This window comes from Babylonia areolata, chromosome 9, assembly GCF_041734735.1.
Source record: "Babylonia areolata isolate BAREFJ2019XMU chromosome 9, ASM4173473v1, whole genome shotgun sequence".
NCBI classification, from domain to species: domain Eukaryota; kingdom Metazoa; phylum Mollusca; class Gastropoda; order Neogastropoda; family Buccinidae; genus Babylonia; species Babylonia areolata.
In genome coordinates this window covers 5,806,723-5,827,459 of record NC_134884.1, presented here as the reverse complement: position 1 = coordinate 5,827,459, position 20,737 = coordinate 5,806,723, and the positions used below count along the sequence as shown (strand labels likewise).

General features: G+C 40.2%; 1 protein-coding gene across 10 annotated transcripts in view; it reads right to left on the bottom strand.

Moving 5' to 3' along the window:
* Nucleotides 1-203: 203 nt before the first annotated feature.
* The window catches only part of LOC143286029 (uncharacterized), a 52,340-nt gene continuing 31,806 nt past the window's right edge, over nucleotides 204-20,737 (bottom strand). For 3 of the 10 annotated variants that reach the window (XM_076593538.1, XM_076593541.1, XM_076593539.1), the window contains 7 exons: nucleotides 20,076-20,177; nucleotides 18,743-18,802; nucleotides 16,081-16,155; nucleotides 14,771-14,985; nucleotides 8,693-8,753; nucleotides 5,636-5,755; nucleotides 204-1,991 (listed from right to left, as the gene is read on the bottom strand). In XM_076593538.1, the coding sequence (XP_076449653.1) occupies nucleotides 5,672-5,755; nucleotides 8,693-8,753; nucleotides 14,771-14,985; nucleotides 16,081-16,155; nucleotides 18,743-18,802; nucleotides 20,076-20,177 (597 nt within the window). In that variant the 3' untranslated portion in view covers nucleotides 204-1,991; nucleotides 5,636-5,671. Of the gene's footprint in view, nucleotides 1,992-5,635; nucleotides 5,756-8,692; nucleotides 8,754-14,566; nucleotides 14,581-14,770; nucleotides 14,986-16,080; nucleotides 16,156-18,742; nucleotides 18,803-20,075; nucleotides 20,178-20,737 lie in introns of all 10 variants that reach the window. The other 7 variants (XM_076593540.1, XM_076593544.1, XM_076593545.1 and 4 more) reach the window with 7 other exon arrangements.

Here is a 20,737-nt window from a genome sequence, read left to right as displayed (position 1 = left end):
TTTGCTTTCCAGTGGAAGTTGAGCAATGTTTCTTTTTGGGGGGATTAAGATCGGGGTTTGGGTGGTTTTGTTTTGCTTTTGTAGTGCATCGCTGCCATTACTGTTTTTTTACTTTTTGAAGTCAGTTCTTTCACATCTCATTCGGTCTGTCACACTCACACACACAGCAAAAAAACAACAACAAAAATCAACCACACACAACCTTAGTCAGCCATTGTTTAATTTTCTAACGGTGCCACGCTGGAGTGAGAACAGACGAACGCATGGCAGAGCACGTGCAGCCCGGTTCACGTGCTGAGCATGCGCTGTCAGTCTCCATTTTCAATTGTTTTAGGGGCCTAAACACTGATGGAAAACACACGCTTCTCAAATAATTTCAAACAGGGTTATCATAACCGTATTTACATATTACAACTGATTGTATACACGCACCTTGGAAGACATATCCTTCAAAAAAAGTCATACATGAAGTGAGAAACCCGACACGACTGTACAGATATTTTTTTTATCACAAGCAGATGATAAATTTTGCTGCCCCTGTAGTAATTCAATTATTTGTGGCATCTGTCCCACGCTCTAGCTCGATGACATTCCTGGTTTCTGATGTCTTGGTCTTGGATTCTTTGGCAGTGTCGGCACGTCCGGTTTTCATTTGTTTTGAAAGTTAAATACGTTCTGAACCAGCAGCGATCCCAAGTCTCTCTCCCAGAAGCAGTTCGCTTACATCACCAAAAAATATATCAGTCTTGCACGGACTGTTTTCAAAAGCTGTAAGCGATCACATTTGCTGTGCTGTTAACAATGAATACAGAGAGGAAGACAGAGAAAGCAAGATAGACCCTAGTGAATGCCTTCTGCTATAGAAAAAAAAAATCCAGTCCACCTGTCAAAGAAAACGATTTAAAGCTGAAAAAACATAAGCGTATGGATAACTTTCTGTCTCCATTGATGTGCAACTAGCAACAAATACGCAAGACCGGTATCATAGATTCAAAGTAGGAAGCCATGAATACAAAACCGTCTTCACTGTGGCAGGCAAACGAAGACAAAACAGCGTCTGTGAATATCAACAATCAGCAAGTGAAGAGTACATGATCCAACCAGGATCCGCGAATATCTACAATTGGCAAGTGAATACAGAGGAAAGGAAATTCAAAGATCTCTTGCCTTCAAATTGCATGTATACCTATTTTCAGGTTTGAAATAAAAACTTGGGAAAAAAAAAAAGAGATGGTGACATCAATATAAAATTTTGGTTTTCATAACTAAGTTAGTAGCCCGTATTGAGAAAGATTTATGCCTCGGAAGTTCTTTTTGGAAGATTTGTCTGGACTTAGGGAGCTGTCTTCTCAGTCCTTCAGTGAGAAACTGGCAACACAGATGAAAACTGTTGCTGTAAATAATCTGACAGGATCTTCAATTTCAAAATTAAGAAGACTGAAGAAACCAGTGAAATCCACAAATTTCGGCACTGCTGTTTTAAAAAAAATACTTTAAACGTAACTTTTTTACGTTTTCACAAATGATTTTTTTTTTCTAGAGTATATACAAATAAATAAGGTTTCTGAAAAATAAATCAATACAATTTCCTACATGCCTGCTTCACATACATATAAACATTTCCTTTACCACTGTCTCAAGTGTCCATAAACAAAATCGTTCTGCACATCATCGAATAAAATGCAGCGACAGGTGTGTCACAACGGATCAAGTCCATTACCATCACAAAAAGCTTTACAAAAACAAAGTGTTCTTTTTTTCAGGAAAACGAACAAAAAAAAAAAATCATTTTTTTCTGAAACAAGAAGCTGAAGTGCTGAGAGTTGTCCATGAAGTGCGAATCTGCGAGAAATCCCGATGGGGATGAAAAGCAGCCCAGCCCTGCCCCTGTCCTGTCCCGTTGAGTGCCGTGCAGCAAAGTCCTTCCTCCATCTCCTCAGTAAGGGGCTTCGTGGGAGCGGGCTGTTTTCTCCTTATCTCCACCAACGCCTCTGCAAAGAAGACAGAAAGGACAGGGAATCGTTATTTAGTGTCTGTCTGCACTCTTGCGCTTATTCGCTACGTACATGGGCATGGAGTTAGTTGTCAACATTGATTTCATTTGTTTTTTGGAGGAGGAATATGCCATTTTCTTAAACGGTCGTCCACGTTTGTTTTTTTTGTTGTTTTTTGTTTGGGTTTTTTTTGGGGGGGTGGTCTTTTGCTTCATATCAGGTGCTCACTAAATCCTGCTTGTTTTGTCCGCATTTAGTGTCATCACCCCTTTTCTGCCTACCTTCATTTTTCACTATAAAATTCCAATAAAAGTGTATGTAAACCGCATTTAGTGTCGTCACCCCTTTTCTGCCTACCTTCATTTTTCAATATAGTAATTCCAATAAAAGTGTGTGCAAACCGCATTTAGTGCCATCACCTCTTTTTCTGCCTACCTTCTTTTTCAGTAGAATAATTCCAATAAAAGTGTAAGCAAACTGCATTTAGTGTCGTCACCACTTTTCTGCCTACCTTCATTTTTCAATATAAAATTACAATAAAAGTATGCAAACCGCATTTAGTGTCATCATCCCTTTTCTGCTTACCTTCATTTTTCAAAAAAGAATTCCGATAAAAATGTATGCAAACTGCATTTAGTGTCTCACCCCTTTTCTCTCTACCTATATTTTTCAATATAGTAATTCCAATAAGAGTATGCAAACCACAGCCTTTTCTCATTGGCCACAAAAACTATCATGTGATTCGGTTCACTGATGTAGAAACTGTTATTTCCATGAAATGCTGTGTCAGGCTATGTATCCACAAGAAAGTATAAGTGATAGTCTGGGAACTCATCTTTCTGATGAGATTTAAGGGATCTCAGATGCAGCATATATTTAACGTGTGTTGGGGAAATAAGAAAACAAAAAACCAAAAACCCATTAAGCAATCAAGTGGGAAAGTGCATACATGCTCACCGATGGTGAACGAACGAACGAAAAAAAAAAAAGAAAAAAGTTTTTAACACTAACTACATAATACATAATACTGGCAGACACCTGCGGTGTTTTTAAATCCATAAAACCATTTTCCTGTATATGTTGCACATTTCAGAATTCTCAGCATTCTTGTTTATTGCTGACAAGCCGGCAGTTATTGTAGTTTTATCACAATTATCAGACTTGTACAAAATATTCTTCAGATCATGAACATATCCCACGATTGTTTCTGTCGTCAATTACTGTTACCTCCCACAGAGCAAATGCAATTCTATCATTCCCAAAGCATTTGATGAATAACCAAACCTTACAGGTATTTAAGGACACAAAAAGGAAAAGGAAAAAGAAAAAGGTTGCCCCAGTTAAGCAAATCTCTACGAACAATTGTACTTAGTTACCCAGTCAAGAGCCAGCCAGATACTATTTTACCAGCTCATACTTTTCAGAAAACTTATCTGAAAAAAATGGCTGGTTAGTGAACCACCTGCCATCAGATTACATACAATGAAACTTTAGACGGTCAACATGTATAACAGGAATTAACATTGATCAACTGATAGTGTCACTGCCACCCCTTACACTATTCTATTCTATAATCACCACCAAGCCATAAAGAAATTGAAATATAAAAAAAAAAAGTAGAGTACTGAAAAAAAAATTCACGCAGACAATGAAAAAAAGCAACATACCGCAACACCGACAAGAAAAAAGAAACCTCCAGCCAGTCAGAAAAGGCTATGATGGCCATTAGTCAATCAAAACAGACCCTGTTGTGCAATGGTGGGCATTACGTGTTTAGGTTAGTAGATTTTTTTGTTCGGTTTTCTTTGTTGTTTTAGAACCAACATTGTCACCAATACTTTCAAGACTTTAATGACTGCATGGAATGACCATCCATTTCATCAAAGTCCTATCCTGTTGTATAAAGTTTCCATCGCTGATCACTCTTTTCATTTCCTGCCTATATCTCTTTCAACACAGGCTTTCTTCCATTAATTTATCAAGTAAACAAATAAACCTTAACAGATGGCCTGCAAAAAGAAATGGTATCCTGGAAAAGAATTATTTCAGATTAAATTTTTTGTTCAGGTTAAGCACACTCATCGACACTGTCATCAATTGATAAAAATGTGACAAATTAGTTTTGAACTTGAAGCTCAACTTGCACGATCATTCACTGACAGCATTATGGCAAACCAAAGCGATTAGCGTAATTGCAAGCCACATCACAACTCCATTTTGTAAAAGAAAATAATAATGACAATAATAATAATAATAATGATAATAACAATATTACTAAGAATAAATATAATAACAAGAATAATAATAATAAACCAAAGTCGAAAACATTCGGTCCTATAAATGCACCAGTTTAGCTCAACTACTCAACACACACTCGTTGAATTCCAATGCAATATCAGCATGTGTAGTAAAGTTGTTCTCACATCAACTACTTGATCAAAAGTAGGGAAGAATTCCCGTCATACACACATTCCAGAAAACACAAACATATTCCCTCTTAAACAAAGTTGGGGCTGGTTTCAAATTCGCAGGTTGGTAGGGAAGTCGAAAATATTCAACTTTTTTTTTTAATGGGGGGGAAAGGGGAGTGGGGAAGGAGGGAGCGGGGCAGGGGAGGGGGGCAAACATATAAACATTAAACAGCCAGTTTTGTTTCTCTGAAATCTGTTTAAGTGGAACAAACGTGTCACGTTGTAATCTTTCATCTTGTTCTCTTTGAGTTTTTGTCTCTGGAACGTATTAACAGATAGTTGAGTTGGTCAATTTTACGACCAGCTGGCAACACTGAACGAACACGTGACAGGACAACTACTCAACATGGCCATTCCCCATTATGTACATAATTATGTGTGATAGTCAATCGTGTCCGACTTCAACCATCAGAACAGAAGAGGAGGAAACTGCTGTCCCGAATATCTGGGCTTGAGTTTGATCACAACGCCGAGTGCCTTGCTCAAGTTACATTCTCACTCTCTCGGCCAAGAGGGTTTTAGGACAGTCGGCGTTGGGATGGTTCCCAAAGGCTAACCAGCTCCCAAGGCTGCAGCAGTCAGAGCCAGTGCAATCTTGCCTCCTAGTTTTGGAGTCGTAGCACTTCACATTAGACTAAGCTGCAAATGACTTCCCACTGCAGTTGATCATACAGCCCTCCCTTTGCTGTTGGCCCAACTTGTGTCTTAAAAACCACCAGCCTGGCTTTGCGACATAAGGTCTACGACTACACACAGCACTCACTGCACACCAGAGGGTGTGGACGGAAGTCTCACTGCAAACCACAAGAGGCTGGGCGACGATTGGGGGAGCATGTCTCTGTTCCAGCTCTTGGGTTCAAGGTCAAGCCACACTTTAAAATTCCTTGATGTTGTTCACGACTGCTGTAAAACTTCGTTGACCCCCCCAAAATAAACAATTTTGAACGCGAAATATACCTAGCATGCATACTAACGTAACATCTTCCATTTTCTGAATGATTCACCCCAACGTCTTTCCCAGGTTCTATTTCTATAATCGCAAGGGGCAAGGGTTTTCACGAGTGGATGAGGTAGGGAAAGAGGAGGAAAGTGTTCAGGGGGTGTGGATGGAGGAGGAGGAGGAGGACGGATCATCAACGGGGGCCGGTAGTGGCTGACGCCGATACCTACCCTCCCAGCCCCCCGCATCCGCCGGTCCCAAGTTTTTTAGGACCTGCGCGTCTTGTTCAGCGTCCTCTGGATGCGTCGTCTGAGGTCCGACTTGGGGGGATTGGCGGGGTCTACGCCACACTGTGTCAAAGCAGCAACAAGGTCACTTCCTGCCCTGCCCCCCCCCCCCCCCCCTCCCCCCGACCCCCAGCCCGCTACTCCGCTACTTTAGTTCAATCTCCCCCACACCCCTTCCATATTATCCATTACCTTCCTTTCTCTTGATTCAGCAGTTTGGTTTCGGATTTCAGCCATGTCTTAATTAACAACCACTTATTCGTTTCATAATTTGTTGAAACTTTATCCGAGAGACAATGTCTGCACTTGCAGACTGACATATTGGTGGTAGATTTTTCTACGTTTATTTACACAGCACTGTTAAATCGAACTGCCCCACACGTTTTTCATATTTATCTAAGAACCACGCTGTACTTATACGCACATCAGTAAACATCATCATGGAATAACAATTACTATGTACTTAATAAAATCATGTAACTCACAGATGCGTTAACTTTTTCTTGCAGTTAGATGTATGTCCACAAAAGCTGGGTGCGTTTCAATACGTTTAATTTCAGTATGAAGATTTTCACTGAGGATTTCAACAACAAAGTAAAATAGGTAAGAGTATATCATCTACTCTTCTGGTAATGTCAGGAGAGACAGACAGAGACATAGAGACACACAGAGACAGATGGAGAAGGGTATTTCAGCAAGAGCAATTTCATAGCTAGTTTAACAGCAAAGTAACTAAGTTATGCATGGAATATATTGTTTTTCTTAAATACAAACTTATAAAAAATATTATTTTTAAAAAAAGTGTTGCGAAATATTCCTTCCGTGATTACCCAGTTATTACGATATAACCGAACATAGCAAGATCACTGAATTTCAATTTTACAAACTCGTGCAAATATACGGACATACCTATGTAGACGTGACCAAAAACAAACTAAAGCCCTACATCACGTCAAGACTTACGGCTTAAGTATTCACTAAAGTAATATCGTTAAGAATACTGTTTATTGTATTTCATATTATCTAATAATATTCACTAATATTCCATAGTCGCCACTGCTATATGGGAACTGCAGATATTAGTGTGGCTATTACTTTGCTGTGAGTAGTTTTTACAGCCATATTAGTCAGCGTGCGTCCATGTGTGATGCATAAAAATAAGTATGCGGTGCAGCATGCAAGTGAGCGTTCTGTGCGACACTGAGCATACCTCTTCTGGACTGCTTCCAGGTTACAGTGTATTCAAATGAGCGCGAGCAGCGCTTTCCAATTCCATCCAGCTTTTGGACAGGGCAGTCAGAACACGCGACAGCACTTCCCATAAAAATGTGTGCAGTACTGACAGCCTACCTCGACCCAAGACCTCTAAGCCCTGAGCAACTTGATCTGAGGGACATCGGCCTATAAAAACTCCATCTCGAGGAGCCTAACTCTTTATGCTTCTGTCAGACTCCTTGGCGCAAAGCAATTCAGTCAAAGCAGACTGTGTTTGGAAATTAGATTGTGCACGAGCTTCCACAATTCAGCTTTCCCACGACCAGGACAGACCAAAGAGAGTGGTGTACACTGGGGACCGTTAATGAGGGACTGTGGGGTGACTAAGATGGCTGAGGATGAGCGAAATTATAGTAGCAATAACATGATGAATATAAAACCGACCCAGGTATTGATTATGAAGTGATAGCGATATCATAGTAGCTATATCAAGATGAATTTCAAATCGATATTGGTGGTGAAAAAAAATAAAATGATGACGGAAATCTAGTTAAGGAACGTTAGGCTACTGGTTTTATTTCAATACTCCAAGTCATACTGCGATAGTCTAGTTTCCTACTGTAAGCACAAAGGCTCCGTTTAAATCTATTTTTGTGTCTGGATAGGAATAAGTTGGCAACCTGAATACCCCATTTATGAAACGGTTTTTGTCATGGATGATGACGATTTTAATTTATAGCAGTCTGTCAGTTTCACTGACACCCCTCCCCCCTGCCCCCTCTCTCTCTCGTCTCTCCCCCACCTCCCTCACTCTCTCTGGAAGAGAACATACCAATAACAAAGGGCCCAGCAAAACCAGCCCTCTAAACATTGTAAAACAGTTATCTGGCCTTGTCTGATCTAAAGCAGTACATTCCTATGACCAAGATGACATTAACTGCTAAATAATGCTACTTTAAAACTATCACAATGCAAACAAAATCTCTTCAATCACTATTATCCATTCCTCACTTGCAGTCTAAACGCTAAACAAAACTACATGACTGTCGATAATCCATAGTGTCATAGTAAAACAAAGCTAAAACCTCTAGAATTATAGTTGTCTGTGAACAGATGATGCGTCAGAAAAAGCGATATTTGTATGAATTGTTTCTTCTTTCTACATAGCGGTAAACGAAACAGAGAGAGAGAGGTGTCATGTTACAAAAGGCCTGCTAAACACCCAACACAAAAGTGACCAAGCAAAGTTTGCTTTGCATTTTTGTGAAATCAATTCGCTTACTTCCCAAATCTTATGATAAAAAAAAAAACAAACAAGTCCATCAGGAGACATAATGAAATACGCTGTAATTGTAATGACAATTAGCAAAAATATCACACTTCCATTTAAAATACAACAGAAGACCTTTTTTTTAAACTGATCACTATATTTTTGTGTTGAGTATTTCTTAAAAGAGTTAACCCTCTAAAACGAATGAATACACCACCATTTACTTTATCAAAATAAACAATCGAGATCAGACAAAGAGGGAAAGAGCACATCATGCTATATACTGTATGAAGATAACAATTTTGACCAGAAACAAAACATCTTAACAATTACCTAGATCAGATAGACAGAAAAGTTTGCAATATATACTATGCAACATGTAATATATCAAAAACTAACAACAACAAAAAAATGAGAACGTCATTCTACGCTGATCACGTAGCCTCACGTATACATGTCTGAGTACAGCGCCCTAAGGTTAATGGTAAGCACAGCGCATGCGAAGCACTACTTACTGCGTAGTAACTGGGGATTTTTACCGTGGATCGTTGCCTCTCAGCGGCTCCCACATCGGTCCTGGAAGAACTAGATGGTCAGTGAGCCAGCAGAGCACAAAGCACAGAAAACACAAGTGGCGTTATTCACCATGCTAGCGACACCAGACAGTAGTCATAGGCGCGGTTGTTATTTAATCCAACATTTTGTTGCTGCCAACGAGAGATGAGTAGTAAACGTGGTAAGAGTAACTCCCATGCAACACTGAGTAGCGAATGGACCCGACTGCGACAAAGTCCGACCATAGTCCTGTCTCTTTCAATATTCTGACAGATAAGTAGCTTTTTTTTTCTATACATATTTAAACCAAAGCATAAGAAAATTGGCACCCCCTGTATTCTGTGAATGCATATGCAGTTTTAAACAACGCTCACCTGTTTATAGCAACTGATCAATGGAATCCAGAAACGGTAATTAAAGGGTTCCGTTAACTTTTTAGAACACAAATACGGCACAGTCGACACGCAAGAAATATCAGCGCATTCATCCATTCAGTAAAAATAACTGCCGTGGTGGATGTGAGCTTAAGATTAATTGCACCACTCAGTATAACCGAGCCAATTCTCTCAACCCGAAACAGCCAGCTACTGCCTTAAAACTCACTTAATCAGTGTGACCAGTTCCACTGAGATTCCATTTTAATTCATGAAGATATAACCTGGTGCCATTTCCATGAATAATTATTTTAAAAAAGTTACTGACACAGAAATCTGTTTATTTGTTAATGTACAGAGAATGTCGTCCTGTTTCGACACAATGGAGTACATCTCTCGGCGAACGACTGGAGAAAAAAATTGAATGACACGATAAACTATTCTCCAAACAGAAAAGAAAACTTCGGTGACTAAAGTAAAGGCCTATTCATAACACGGCATTGTACTAACTGAAAAAATCTGATTGGAACATTTCTAACTGAAAGCAATATTTCTCATAACAATTCAGTCACCCGATGTTCTTTCTTCACGACGTCATCTTCTCCCCTCAACATGTCAGCCAATCATCTTTCTTCTTAGTATCTAGTGGGTGGAGGGAATAAGTCATTAGTCAAAAGCTGAGCGACAGAGATAAAGGAAGACAGATGATCCACTAACATGATAACACAACGAAAGACAGAAAGACTCTGATCGCTGTAACCCCGTCAAATTGATTGGCGATCGTGTCCAACTATGACCACCAGAACAGCACACGAAAGCAACTGCTGTCCCCACTATCTCAGCTAGAATTGGATTATGATGGAATGTTTCTTGTCCAGGTTCCACCCCAAATCTCTCGGCCATGAGGGTTTTAGGACAGTCGGCACTGGGATAGTCCCCAAAGGCCAATTAGCCCCTAAGGCTGCAGAACTGAGATACTCCTAGTTTGAAAGTCACAGTCCTTCAGAAAAGACTGAGCTGTAATCAAATTCCATACCTCCTAATACAAAACACACGGTGTGAGAGAATGGTGTCTGCTAGCAACATACTACCAGGAATCCCAAATCGGTTTAACAGCCATAAAACAACGTCTATGTGATTTACTGACCCCAAACTATCCATAAACAGAATCTCAAGACCACAAACACGCAAATATACCATGCCCGAACAATAAAATATAACATTCAGAAAAACACATCCTGCATATGAAAAAAATCAACTCCAGTCCAGACACAATCTGAAAAAGTCGTTGGAAATGTATACACATGATTGGACACGCAGACAGAAATAAGACACCTGAAAATAGCTTAAGACGGTGACAGAAAGGAAACTAATTTCATATTTTCAGGAAACGGGGATATTACAAAACTGAAACACACACACACACACACACACACACACACACACACACACATCGATACTGTAGCACAAGTGGAGCTAAACCGAGCACTAGTGCTCGTCGCTATCAATTTACAAGTTTACTTAACCTTATTCTTCATTTCCAAACAGCCCACTGCACTATGCACTATGCATTTTATTAATACCAGATATACAAACAGCAAATAATTCCTCAGTCAGTTTTAACCGAAATACACTCTCCATCACTCGCTGGATACTGACCTATATGCCTTATCAATAATGTATGCTGGCTATTGAAAACATTAAAAAAGTCGAAACAACCAAGACCAAACTGGGCAAACTCAACATCATGAGGCTAAGAGTATTGAAAGAGGCAGAATAGACAAAAAGAGAAGCGTGGAGAGAGAGAGAGAGACAGAGAGCGGTGGGGAGACAGCGAGTGAGAAGGGTGCATGTGTGTGGAGAGAGAGTCAGACTGGCAGAAAGACAAAAAGAGAAGGTTGGGGAGACTAGAGACACACACAGAATGAAAGAGAGACTGAGACAATGAGAGAGACGCAATGGGGTTGCAAAGAGTCGTGAAAGACACCCGAGCTACAGTCATGCTCACATCATCGTATCACCACTCAGGAATGGGAAGATGGTAGCACTGGGACTGATGTGGACGTGCACACTGCATGACACAGATCTATCATCCTTCGTTTATTCATTTATAGTCGGTTCATCTAAGATGATTATATTCGACTGAACAGATCTATCATATGTCGGCCCAATGTTACAATTATGTAAGTTTTCGTACCCATATTTGCTTACTTCAGCCAATGATTCGTGAAGCACGTGTAATTCCTACTACATCTACCCTAAAACATCATTGTCTTGGTGGGAAAGTGTAACCGTCCCCATTCTCTCCGTGCGATCACTGGTTTTCCGGCCTGAAAATTTTATCTTTAAATAGATCACAAGGACGGATGAGGACAACGTCAAATTTCGTCATATGCTAAATGACATCTGCTTCCTTTCTGTTTGACCACTTGTGTCACAAGTTTTACGTAAAGTGGAGTTTGGACGTGGAAGTACCACTGGGTATTTTCCTTGCTGAATAAATAAGACCAATCATAGCTTATTTCGACAGGGTCTGTGTCAAATACTACAACACTGGTTTAGGGAAAGATCACTCCATGTGTTTACCAGTGTATAATAAAGCAACCGGCATATGCCTACTGTGTGACTTGTTCTGAAAAATATTAATCTAGAAATAACAAAATAATTGCTGAAAACTTCATCAGGTTTGAATGCAATAGTGACGGATAGGCAGCTTTAATCGATATATACCATCATGCTCGATTTCATTTCTTTTTCATTTGTGAGTGCTGAGAAAATGTCGATGTTAAAGTTTACCACTAGCCGAAACAGTCTTACCTATAACATAGACTAAGTTCGTGTACATACCCGAGTCAAAAATGACAGCATTACATCTTGGTAGTTGTCAAAAAACTTCTGTAGTCTCTTTCTAATGCACTTCCTAACTTTAAAATATCAAGCGTTACGCACGCTGGAGAATTTCAGAATACAGTGTGGTAACACTCAAATAAAAATAATACACAGGCGATCAACACTGCAAGAAGTAAGTATGCACAAAAAAAAACTCCAAACGAGATAACCGTATTTTCCAACACTACGTTTAGCTGGAACTGCTAACTACAGGCAGTCTGACTAATATAGAATTACACGTTTCTTCTATATGGATAACAAGCGTTCTATGATATAGTACATGCACACAGCCTATCACTAATGGCTATACTTGATGAATTAAAAGCATAACGTCAATGAATGTTATACATGTAAACAATCCCTGTCGTCTTCTACTCTGATGATTCGGAAAGGCATGGGCTATGATTCAGTTAATCATGGCTGGATGTATAATGATTACATAGAATAAGCCAGGGGAATATGGGTTTATACTGAAGACTGAGATTCAGAATAGAAAGACATACCCGCACAGAATGAATCACAACGGAAAGTGTTTAGATCCCAAAGACAATCGACAATCATCAGGACACCAAATGGGCCAAGTTACTGGGATGGTATGAAAACGACGCACAGTCATACATAGATCTGGTTTGACACCGTGAAAACTTGAGGGAACCTTTGGAAAAGTGGAACCAGTTTGATTCTGGAGAGGAAAAAACGGGAAGGGTGGAAAGAGATGGTATCGGAGCATCAGGTTGACATAGCAGTGTGGTAACAGATAAGATCGGAGGAAAACCGTGCACTTGGTGGTAAAGACGGAACAGGGTAGATAAATCAAGAATGGATAAATACTGAGACTTCTCTGAAAGGTTTTAGGACACAAAATGAACCAACTCAGGATCGAGGAATACCTGGATATACACTGAAACGCACGAAGGAAGGGGATAGGGATTTACATGGACGACCGGGGAACGGGGCACAAGTTACACGGAAAATATGGGCAGTCTTGTGTAAAAGGAACACTTCGTCTGGAAGATTCTCTTGGTCAAGAGGGTTCAGTCAAGGAACGCCTATACTACCCGTCCTCTTTGCTTTTTGCAGGAGCCGAACTGACAGTCCCTCTGGGCGGAACGTTCAGTCGGGGATCTGGGAAGTCGTAAGGACTGGGAAAGTATTTGACGGGCACGGACTTCCCCAGAAACCTGGATCTCTTTTTGGCCGTTTGGTAAGGGATGGTGACCACCTGCTCTGAGCCACTGTCAGGACGGCGGACCACCACCTTGGACAGCACTTTGCCCTTGGGAGCCGTTTGGGGTGCGGACTGCCAAAACACAGCATCATGCACTGCACAGTACTTTTTGTGACAAACACTGGAAAAAAAAGAGAATGAACGAAGGTGGTGTACTACGATCCTGGAATCGAAGGGAAGTTTATGAACTTGGCCTACAACACACTGTATCAAGCTCGCAGCATCCGGTGCATGATCAAAACAGTTCAAGCGTGAGTTCATGCTTGCAATCCTACAATTTCTGCAACTGGCAAGCCTGGTTCATGCATGCTGCAAACACTGACAGGCATGATCATGACCGTGAGGTGAGTCACTACTGACAGATTCAGTGTGAGATTCAACTCTATTGGTAAAGTCTACAGGAAAAAAAACTGAAATGAAATATCAGAGTAAAAGAAAACCAATCATAAGGACAACGCGGGCAAAACATTGCCAATTTTAAACACAAAATGATGACATGATATTGTCGAATGCACCTTCCCCCACAAAGCGACCAACACTACAAGGTTGTAGAGATGTTTGTTTTGAAGTATTTTTTTACAGTAACTTTCAGTTTTCTATTTCATTCCAGTTCAACAAGTTTTGATTATGTTCGCACGCGTTATCCTTTCTAAAATATTCCACATTGTTCAGCAGCAACTAAGTATCCTGTAAATTAGAATGCAAGAGTAGAGTAATAATTACACAGAAAATAGTGAGATAAAACGACATGCAAATGAAACATTTTAAACTGCACGTTAACCATGTTTAAAATATATGGGGGAAAATTGACTCTCCCTGCTATGTATATAATCTCCGTTTTCCACGTGCCACGCACAATACTCATGAAGAGAAACGCACGAAAACATGTTCAAACAGTGCCCCCATGAGAGTGACGCATTAAAATGCGTTTCTGAATGAAAAATAATTTTTAAAAAATAATAATAAAAAGGCACCGTAAGACCATACCACTGAATACTTGTATCTATGAAACGTTGTCAGCGGCAACGTTGAGGTGAATCATTTAAAATACATATTTACAACTTTACACACGCAAACGCGACTATATTCTTGTAAAATGTGAAACAGAAATGTACATGGCATGGTCAGCAGGTGCGAGTAAGTAAAGATAATAATCATCAAGGACATTTCTGAACAGACATAAATATATATATGAATATACAGACAGATATATAACAGTTGTCTGCTCTACAAAACGTGCTGTGAAAAACGAAACGAGGTAACAAAAAATCGAACACCAAAAAAGAATCAAATTCCGTCATCATGCAAGCACACTCTCAAAGTTAAAACACACATATATTTACCGCTGAGGCCATGCCTGTAATGAGCATAAAGAAAACCCGCAAAAAGAGTGTTGTTGTTGCTGTTGTTGTATTTTACAAAAACCAAAAACAACGACCATAGCGAAGCGCATGCAGCTTCAGTTAAGACAAATGCCGACTCGCACAAACCAAACACCGGAAGTTGCTTCCGGAAGCTGGCAGTGCGAGCATGCGTAGTGCACCTACACAGGGTCTCTTCTCTCCATTTCGGCCATCTTGCGCAGGACCCTGGCAGCGGCGTCAGTGGACTCGGCCCCTTCTTCAGGAAGATACCTGTCAAGCAACTGTCGATGGCGATCCATCCCTTCCTGTGCGGCTCTCACTTGTCGTCGGATGCGGCCGAAGGAGGAGGTAGGTTGGTACAAGAGATCGCTGGGCCTCATTATGGCGTCCAAGCGATACTGTGCGCCCAACACAGAGGGCAAGGACACGAACACAGACTGACGGGTCAAGGGGGGTTGTTGGGCACATGAAGTGGCGAAGAGTAAGAAGAAAGAACAAAAACTGAGGGGGAGGAGTGAGGGCGTTGTTTAAAATACAGTGGAAGTAATGTGAGGTTAGCAGTTTAGAGCCGCCAATTCCCTCCCAGATTCCTTGTATTTGTTTTCATCTCGTATATAAAATAATACACTTTCGAAATTCTGCGCTGGATATGATAAATGTGTTGTTTTTTAGATAGAGTTTAATCCAGAGGAGTATAATCAGGAGAGCTTTTACACTAACAAAAAAAAGTCCAGAAAATTTGGGCTGACAAACAGGAAAGTCTTGTCTGATCAAAGATGAACAGGTTAAAAGCACTGCTTAATGGATACTCACAAAACAGACTTTCGATGGATTTGAAATAAGTTTCCTTTTTTTTCTAAATAAATGATAAATGTGAATCTGAGGTTAGCAATCATATCATCGTTAAATGTCAGTGGTAGGTTTCCTTCTTTAACTTAAAAATGAACAGTGTTCAACTGTCCTTGTGGTCGACTGGCTCATGGACAAAAAGACCGACGGATTCAGTCATTTACTATGATCGCATGTTCCATCCATTTCCCTCTTCATGCTCTCCTGGCTCCACACCCATCCTCACTCTCCAGACAATGGTTGTCCAGCCATTATGTCATTCGTTCTTTACATACATGCGTGCACGCTCACGTTTCCATGCATGTGTACGCATACACTCGCGCGCGCTTACACAACACACACACACACACAACACACACACTCACGCTGTAACAACACTCCCACAGTACAGTAATAACTCCCCCACCAACAGCCTAATTCCTCCATTCTATGGACACACTCCTACACCTATCCTACAACAATATACCTGTCCTATCAACAAGACTTAATTCCTCGATTCTACAGTCTGACACTACCAGTTTTCTATTCAGGGAACAAAACGGAGGGTGTGAGGGGGGCTTGCTAAGCTTCAGGAATGATGGGGTCTATAAGGTCATAGACAGATACAGTGATGAACGTTTGCCAAGGGGCCGGAAGACTGTTACCTGCCAGGAAAGAAGGTTCTTGGGCTTGCTGTAGCCTTCTTCTGTCCTTATGGCCTTGCGTTCCGTCAGCTTCGGCTGAAAGATAGCAGTGGACTTCTGCCAAGTCTATTGACAGCGGAGGGTGGGGCTGGAGGGTTTTTTTCTGGGGGGTGGGTGTGCGTGCTAGTGTGTGTCAGTGTTCATGTGTGTGTTAGTTATGTGTGAGTGTGTGTGTGCAGTAATGTCTGTCCGTCCATATGTGTACGTACGTGTGAGCACACCGGTAAGTTATTTGCTTACTTGAAAGTTAAAATATTAAGAATCAGGTGTACACTACCTACACAAGGGGAAATCAACAAATGCATGCAATATCTGATCCTTAAAAAAAAAAACAGAATGTAGCATTGTTTTATACGTATAAAACAAACAAGTCCTCTCGATACACATTTAAAACTGAAATGGAATGAAATGGATTCTATATATTGCCAATACAAGTGGTTTACTGTCTGATGAAAATTTTGCTGGTGTAAAATTGTTTACCGGCGAGACAAACTTCAACTGGCATCTCACACTAAGTGGCTGCAGCTTTCTTTTTTTCATTTGAGAAACGTTTGTTTATATTTGAATTTGTCTTGTCTTGTTATCAAACTCGCGTCCCAAATCACTCTCTGTTGTGAATGCTTTCTCGATTGTCCAGTGTCAATCCTACCATAAAATGTGAAGCACGTTTTAAAAGATACGAAGGTGTTCTTGAATGTGCGTCTTACTGACATATTGGAAAGTATGGGGAAATGAAGATCACAGACCCACTCAGTGAAACAAAACAAAAAATCAAAATAAATCATTTTGATGACAGCGTGAAAAAAAGATAGGAAAGAGAGGAGGATATGTTGGGGTTTTAAAAAAAAACTCTCAAAGAAACAATGTTTCTTTTTTGTTCTCCCGTAGAATTAGCTATGATTTCTAACGGAGTTTTCTTGCTGTGACAAGTTAACCGAATTCAATTTTCTCATCATTCTGGCTCACGGTTAACCTTCAAGAAGTGTTGCTCCAAAAGTTGGTTTGTTTTTTGTTTTTTGTTGCTGTAAGCATCAGCTGAATCATCATCTCTCCCTGCCCAAAACGCAAACCCGAAACATAATAAAAATGTAACAAAAGTGACGATTTTGAGTTACGAAACAAAAGGGTATACCCAAACCTGTACATAACAGCGTTTAAAAATTCCAGATTCGAACTTATCTGCTACCATGAAAATGATTAATGATAAAATGATAAATAAACTAAAGGGGGGTGGGGAAAACCGAACTGGTGCGCTGAACAAATGAAACGAACAGGATGTAAAGGTCGGACCAAAGTGGAAAAATGGAGTCTGACGAATAAACATAGTGAAACGTGATTCCGAAAGAATGCGCTCTACTGATGATGCTACCCGGTAACCATGGACAACCTGAACATAAACAGTGGTTATCGCGGGATGTTCTGAAACAATAACCATGGTTAGAACAAATAATGTACCATCTAATCTGAAACAAAAAGTCTGTTCATAAAAAAGAGGAAAAGAAAAGACAGAGAAATAACAACAACAATCATAAATGAATAGACACAGCCAGAATGCACATGATGTTGAGAAGACAGATACGCCACTCAGATTGCCAGGTGACGTGAGTTATCTCCCTTTTGACCACTCCTCCCTGCTCGTCGCTGTTAAAAAGACCACACAAAGCCTTCCAATGCAGTTATTAAGCAACAAGACGACAAACGCGCACTTAGCGGGCTGACGGCCATTCGTGCATTAGCGAATTGGAAAGTTGCGCTTGTGGTTTTCCAACACGGCCATAATCAGTATAAAAAAAAAGGTCAGAAAGCCTCCTTCAAGAACGTCATGCAATCAATGACAACAAAAAAGCTGAACACATGCTGGCCAACCAAAGATGCATTCATACATCAATGACCGTCCATGGTCACCTTAGGGAGATAATGACGTGACCGAAAAAAGAGGATTCGATGATTTAGTACGTGAAGTACTTCTCACAAATGTGAAATGGTAAGAAACATTCTTTGCAATAAAAAAGAAATCCACATGTTGAAAAACAGAATGAACTTATGTGTAACTTTGTAATGACGACCATCACAACAAAAGATTCATAATCAAAATCATAAAACCGCATTTCAGATAAAATCATATATTGAGACAGCGCAAAAAAAGAAAGAAAATAAGTTTAAAAAAATGAAAGGGAACGGTTTATTGTGTTTTGTAAACATCAGTGTTGTCAAACTTTGTTGTTTTTTAGGGTATTTTTTTTATAACAGTACTTAAAATGGCATGAATTCTGAAATTGTCTTCCAGAAACTGTCGCGGAACAGCAAAAAAAAACAACCCAGACATGTGTAACTGTTTCCGTATATCAAATTGGGCAAGTCATTTTGAGTCTGAAAAGAGGTTCGACTGAGTCACCTTAAAGTGCTATATGTTGTTAGGTGTCACAAATCCCTTTACAAATGACGGTTCCTTTTTGTTTCTTCTCGTAAGCAAGCTTTCAAAGCACCATCGACATGAATGTGAACAATAACAGCTGGCAAAACGTTTGTGGACAAAACAAATGCGACTGCATGTGACTCGTGAAGCCAAGGTGCAGGACGGGGGGTGGGGGTGGGGGGAACAAAGAAGCGGGTCACTACTCACCAGAGGAGGGCTGGAGGCGTAGTATGCAGAGGTGCGGGGCCCCTTGGTGTAGATGCTCTCCTGCAACACAGCACTGGCCGCTGAAACTAACACGATACGGACAGACACGCGGCTACGGACACAGCACGAGCCGGTAAAATACATTGCGATAGGGACAGACAAGCGTCAAAGGGCACAGAGCTGCAGGGGGGGGGGGGGGGGGGGGGCGGAACGAAATGGGTATCGGAGGTAACAAGGAAGCACAGACCAAAGGATGGTGGTCAGTTCAGTTTCAAGGAGGTGTCAGAGCGTGGAGACAGGTCCAAAAAGGATGAATTGTGGTGGCGAGAACTGGCTTCCACGCCATACATTTCTTCTGAAGCTGCAGGTGAGATGTTCTCATGAAACTTCCTTCTTTTTTCTCAGAATGACAAAAATGTTAAGAATATATATATATATACGAAGCACTATTTAATGGATGTGAACTATAATAACTGAAAGCCAACAATGGGATAATGTGGAATTCCAGGAACAAAACAACTCTCCGCTGCCAAAAATCAAATGACTGTGAAAACAAAAACGCATACAACTTGTCACAAAAATAATCCCTGTTAAAGAAAAAAACGGGAACAGGTCAAAGAAAAATAGACAAGCACCAACTGCTAACTACACTTTTTCAAAAGGTCATCAGTATGGTCCGTCCTGTTGTAGAGAGTATGCAAATAGCCTTCACTGTGGAAACAAAGCTTTCAGACAAAGTTTTAATTTGTCAATATTCTGATCATATGTATTTGCAGGTTATAATCCATACACTAATCTAGTACTTAAATTGCTCTATGGTAATCACTGCAATAAATACAAGTAAAACAAGATTCATCATAAGACAATGCACTGATGGTTTTTTGGGTTGTTTTTTTTTCAAAGTGAGGTCCGAACCCCTGATTCACGAATACTGAAAGAGAATACTCCGAGAATCCAAAACAAAACAAAACAGAAAACAAAAAGCACACACACACACACACACACACACACACACACACACACACACACACACACACACACAAACACACAGAGGGAGCATATGGGAACATCACCTTAAAAAGCATCACCACAATTCCTTGACAAACAATGCTACATAAAAAAAGAACTAAACTAAACAAGAAATACATCTTTCTCAGGCCTAAACCCAAGCAGTCGACCTAAATGAGAAAGGTGGTCACATCTGGTGAAACAATGCTACATAATGTAAAGAACTAAACTAAACAAGAAACACATCTCTTTCTCAGGCCTAAAGCCAAGCAGGTGACCTAAAAGAGAAAGATGGTGACACCTGGTGACACCATAGGGGGTTTACCTGATCGGCCCTGCGCATGGCTCGGTACTTTCTGGCAGCATACTCAGAGCGTGGACGCCTAGGCAGGGAGTCAACCTCCATCCTGCTGGCAATCAGTGCCGCCTAGAGGGGCAACACCGCATGGACAAGTGCTATCAGGCTCTCTGGGCCAGTCACACTGCTATTCCTCACTTTGGATAGGTTACGGTTACGATCATCGTTATATATTTCATTTTTTTATTTTGCTTTTTTTCTGGATTGATTAAACTGAAATTGAGCATCAGAGTTGCTGTTGTTTTTTTCATTTAAAATCGATTAAGTTTTCAATCAATTAAGATCAATTAAAAGACTTTCCTCTTTGTTGTGCATCACTTGTTTAATGAGGTTTATATGAACCGAAGTCTCGATTAGAATTAAGTTCATCATCGCTTTTTCTTTAAACAACTTATTCAAAATTTTCTATCCAAACTGAAATATGGATTAAGCTTGGTATATCATCATAACCTTAAGGATAATTTGTTTAATGTAAATTACACACAATGAAGTTACTCACTTTCATTCCATCACAATGCTTTGCATTTTACAACAGATCTTATCAATTATTCCGAATAACTGCTTCTGAAACGAGGAAATCTCTACAAAATTCTTCCATTATCAAATTTACAATATTCTTTTGATGATAA